Consider the following 5473-nt stretch of genomic DNA (forward strand, 5'->3'; position numbering starts at 1 on the left):
GAACAACATTTTCTTATTCCTGATCACTCACTCACTCGCTCACTCACTAATTTATACAGTTTTGGTACAGATAAGACTCATGCTTTGAGATTTCTGCTGTAATTCTGATCCGATTGGCATACTAACAGAGTCCAGTCACTGGTCTGTGTTTGTTTGCTCATTTATTTTTACAGTGCAGTATACAGAATGTATAATTTTAGTGGTGCTCATATTTAATTGCAGTAATATTCTCCATCCATGCAAAACCTTCTTAAAGAAGGGCAGAGGGGCAGAACATGTAAGAGAGAGGGAGGAGATACAGTAACATACAGTAATACAGAACCATCTTGCCTCAGAGGAAATTGTCCACACACAGCAGTGCTGGAAGTGAAACGTTGCTCTGCATCACAAAGAGAGAGAGAGAGAGAGGGAATAAAAGCGGATGAAATCGGGCTTTTCGTCAGTTTGCAGCTGATCATCACTCTTCATCAGAGGGTCTCTGACATTCTTTAATTATTCATTCTCTTCTTTCCTGCCCTTGTACTTTTTCTTTGAAGAAACGAGGACACAGAGGTTGTGACAAAGTTGGACTTATATTGAGTCTTTTCATGGTGTTTCATTGACTGGATCCTTCATTGATTTCTGTGCATCCTATCCGAGCGGAAACTGAGCTCTCAGGAGAAAGAACAGGATACTCACTAATTTATACAGTTTTGGTACAGATAAGACTCATGCTTTGAGATTTCTGCTGTAATTCTGATCCGATTGGCATACTAACGGAGTCCAGTCACTGGTCTGTTTGCTCATTTATTTTTACAGTGCAGTATACAGAATGTATAATTTTAGTGGTGCTCATATTTAATTGCAGTAATATTCTCCATCCATGCAAAACCTTCTTAAAGAAGGGCAGAACATGTAAGAGAGAGGGAGGAGATACAGTAACATACAGTAATACAGAACCATCTTGCCTCAGAGGAAATTGTCCACACACAGCAGTGCTGGAAGTGAAACGTTGCTCTGCATCACAAAGAGAGAGAGAGAGAGTGGGAATAAAAGCGGATGAAATCGGGCTTTTCGTCAGTTTGCAGCTGATCATCACTCTTCATCAGAGGGTCTCTGACATTCTTTAATTATTCATTCTCTTCTTTCCTGCCCTTGTACTTTTTCTTTGAAGAAACGAGGACACAGAGGTTGTGACAAAGTTGGACTTATATTGAGTCTTTTCATGGTGTTTCATTGACTGGATCCTTCATTGATTTCTGTGCATCCTATCCGAGCGGAAACTGAGCTCTCAGGAGAAAGAACAGGATTTCACACTGTCGAAGACAATCAAACACTTTTCTCATCTGTAGCTTCTTTTCAGTCGAGTCTGTGGGTGTAACTTAGTTGATTCTCAAAGGTCCTGGATTTTGGTTCTCCTTTCTGATGGTTCCATTTTACTCTGTTGCTTGACTGTCTGATCTGTCTTTGAGCTGAATATTGAACTCGTTTGGACATTGTGAGGATGTCCGGCTGTGCCAGGTGCTGCAAACACGGGTTAGTGAAGTTTGCTCTGTCTGTGGGCAAACTGGTGACGGGAACACTCATTAAAGGTATGAAAATGTGGACATAATTAACTTAAAGGGCCCATAACTCAAATATGGGTGAAATTTTGGGTGAACTACAGTGTAAAAGACAAGAAAATACTATTTATTTCATGTCTAATTCAATGCGTTGCTTGCCATTTCTTTGTAATTATTAGGGAAATGTACTAGCAGTTTCGAAATAGTTTCAAAGTAAATCCCAAAGTAAATTGCTCAGATGTTGTTCTTTCATAACTCAAGAGATATAATGGAGCTCATTCCTTTGGATAGACTAATTAGTCAATGGTTGTCATACAGTAAGAGAATAGTATAAAATTAAAATAATATAAAATTAATGTTTTACAAGAAAATACTATTTCAGTTTTTCTACTTCAAAATGTCATGTTAAATTCAATGCGTTGCTTGTCATTTCTTTGTAATTATTAGTGAAATTTACTGTGTGAAAAAGGAAAAACCCAAAGTAATTTCCTCAAATGTTGCTCTTTTATAACCCCAGAGATATAATGGAGCTCTTATGATTCATTTAAGCATCAACATTATCCTAAAATTCCTTTGGATACACAATTAGTCAATAGTTGTCATACAGTAAGAGAATAGCGCTATAACTATAACATTAACAAGAAAATACTATTTCAGTCTTCCTACTTCAAAATGTTATGTTTAATTATATGCATTGCATGCCATTTGTTTGTAAGTGTTAGTAAAAATGTACTAGCAGTTTCTGAGAGAAAACAGCTTCTAAGTAAATCTCACACCAGATGTTTTTAGTGTTTTTAGTTTTAGTTTTAACATCAAAGATTAGTTTGGTAGTATTGAGAGTATGGCATTAACAGTGCAGAAACATGATACGATTAATCCTTCTGCAGAACATCTGTAAGCACCTTTAATAAAGAACAGACAACCAAATGAACTATTACTTTCTGCAAGAACTCTTAAAGACTGTCAATGGTTCCTCCAGTAAGAAACCTATCATAAAGAAAAGGCCTTGATGCTATTGATTTCTAAGTACTTTGAGTCACAATAGGATATTTGAGGTGTCTAGAGATTCTCCAGGGCATCTGATGAAACCATGCATGTCATATTTACATTCATATTTACTGTGTAGTATATTGGTTGGTAAAAAAAAAACAGTGACTATTTATGTATGTGAGCCAAGACACTCACAGTGAGCGTCATGTGGGAGAAATAGAGGTAAGGGTGTTGTTTACAAGAGTAGACTGTGTGTTTCATGTGTTAGCAAAGAAGACCTATGGGGAGTGATCACACATTAAATGGTAACTATTTACAATAACGGTCCAATTTTCTTAACATTAGTTAACATGACCTAGCAAAGAAAAATACTTCTAAAGCATTTATTAATCTGTTAATTTTAAAATGGGCTAATACCTTATTCAAATCAGATGTTGTATCGTAATATTATTGAATGGACCCGATCAGATCATTTGATGAGAAATGTTTGAGCTCTCTGACCTTTGACTGCAGCAGGCAAATCTGATCGAGCCTGGGATGTTAAGATCTCAATTGAAACTCTACAGGAGAGATTACTGGGGTCTTTTTCTCAGGAGAAACATCAGTAGACTTCAAATGCTTTTCATTGATGAGATGAAAGAGATCCCACTTGTGATTCTTCTTTTCTGTGGACATGCATGCAAACATATGCATGTGAAAATCTAAGCATTCTCTTTAAAGCTAAAGCTGTTTCTTGCACACACACATATACACACAATCACTGTGTTTTTCTGTTCGGCATCTACAGAGACATGTGACCATGTACTGTACATAATGTACTACACATACTGTACATACATTCACTAAGTAATTCCCAGTTTCCCACTCTGTACCTTTGTCATTGCATATTATGTAGAATGTCTGGGATGTTAAGATCTCAATTGAAACTCTACAGGAGAGATTACTGGGGTCTTTTTCTCAGGAGAAACATCAGTAGACTTCAAATGCTTTTCATTGAAGAGATGAAAGAGATCCCACTTGTGATTCTTCTTTTCTGTGGACATGCATGCAAACATATGCATGTGAAAATCTAAGCATTCTCTTTCAAGCTAAAGCTGTTTCTTGCACACACACATATACACACAATCACTGTGTTTTTCTGTTCGGCATCTACAGAGACATGTGACCATGTACTGTACATAATGTACTACACATACTGTACATACATTCACTAAGTAATTCCCAGTTTCCCACTCTGTACCTTTGTCATTGCATATTATGTAGAATGTATTTGTTTGTATGACTTCAGGCCATAAGTGCTGCATTGAACACACACACACACACACACGCACACACTGGATGACTCTGGAGTAATGTGATTTCCTCAGATTCAGATGGAACACATATCTCACTGTGGAGCCCTGAGCCGAAGCAGACAGTCCAGAATGTGTGTGTGTGTGTGTTTTATGTCCATCTCCACAGAGACGCACACACATCACGCCTCTGGCTTTAACAGCATATGTGACTGTGTGTGTTTGTGGTGTGATTTCATTTCCTAGCATTGAAAGTGGGTGAAGTTGTATTTGCATTGTCACCTTTTAAGTGCACTAATCTCAGGAGATATTCTGGCAATGGCAGATATCATCCAGTCCCAGCTAACAGTAAAACTGACAGCTTTCTCTCTCTCTCTCCGTGTTCTATTTTTCTAAAAACAAACATACTGCAATAAATGTACCAAGTCAGTCACAATGTGTGCCTGTCTGTCTGTCTATCTATCGGTCGGTCTCTGTCTATCTATCTATCTGTCTCTCTCTCTCTGTGTGTGTGTGTGTGTGTGTGTGTGTGTGTGTGTCTGTCTGTCTGTCTATCTAGCTATCGTTCTATCATTCTGTCCATCTATCTAGGCCTAATGGTTAAGTAGGTGTGTAGTACGTGGTAAAATGGACAGCCAGCTGGTTATTATTGTTATGGCATGCTAGGGTCCTTTAAAAAATACCATGTTAGTAATACCAATGACATTTTTTCGTGAATGTCTTTGGAAACATGTTTTACTAAACTCTGTATGACTGGAAGATGAAGAGACACTCAACCTGTTTCTATACCTTTTCAATCTCTGTTGCTGAATTCGGTTCTCCTGCTGGTCTTAATGATTCCTGACCCAGCATGTTCCTTTCCCGCCGCATAGAAAAACTCTCATCATTTTAGGTCACTGTTTCTCAACCCTGGTCCTGGGCGCTCCCCAGCACTGCACATTTTGTGTCTCCCTAATCAAACACACCTGATTCAACTCATTAGCGCATTAAAAGAAACTCCAGGACCTGAAATGGGTGTCAGATAAGGGAGACATACAACATGTGCAGTGTTGGGGGGTTGAGAAACACTGTTTTAGGTGAACGTTCCCTCACCACCGCTTCGGTAAAACTCACAGCGCAAACCGTTCACTTCTAACAAATTCCAGTCTCTCTGATGCATTAAATTAATTCTCCATGGTTTCGCACATATTTTATATTTGATAAAGTGCTATGGGCTCTGTCATGGACATGTGAAAGTGTGTGTTCAAGCAGTCAGTGGGAAAGCCTGAAATCACGCATTACTTACACTCTATTATCTTACCTTTAAACTCACAGCTTGAACTAACTTTGGCTGCCTGTAAACGCAACGAGAGGCTGATTATACTCAAATACATTATTTCTAGTTTATACCGCCATCTACTGGATACATACAGCAATCATATACTGTATTACTGTAAATTCAATATATGTTTTGCTTTGGATCCATACAGCCTACACAGTCCATATATGCATTCTTAATGCGTAAACATTCTTAACATTCTTTGATTTTTGGCTTTGTGTTATGTAAATCAACCCGAAATATTTTCAAACGCTCATCGGAACCGCATACTAGCATACTACTTCATTACTTAATTTCTACCATAGAATGATATGGTAACAAAAAGAAAGAAT

General features: G+C 38.0%; 1 protein-coding gene across 1 annotated transcript in view; it reads left to right on the plus strand.

The window, feature by feature from the left end:
• The first annotated feature begins 785 nt into the window (after positions 1–785).
• LOC107596344 (Kv channel-interacting protein 1-like) overlaps positions 786–5473 on the plus strand; it is a 60459-nt gene continuing 55771 nt past the window's right edge. Inside the window, exon 1 of the mRNA XM_016287064.1 lies at positions 786–1571. Within this exon, the coding sequence (XP_016142550.1) occupies positions 1484–1571 (88 nt within the window). The 5' untranslated portion in view covers positions 786–1483. The remainder of the gene's footprint in view (positions 1572–5473) is intronic.

This window comes from Sinocyclocheilus grahami, unplaced genomic scaffold, assembly GCF_001515645.1.
Source record: "Sinocyclocheilus grahami isolate Dianchi unplaced genomic scaffold, SAMN03320097.WGS_v1.1 scaffold218.1, whole genome shotgun sequence".
Classification (NCBI taxonomy): Eukaryota; Metazoa; Chordata; class Actinopteri; order Cypriniformes; family Cyprinidae; genus Sinocyclocheilus; species Sinocyclocheilus grahami.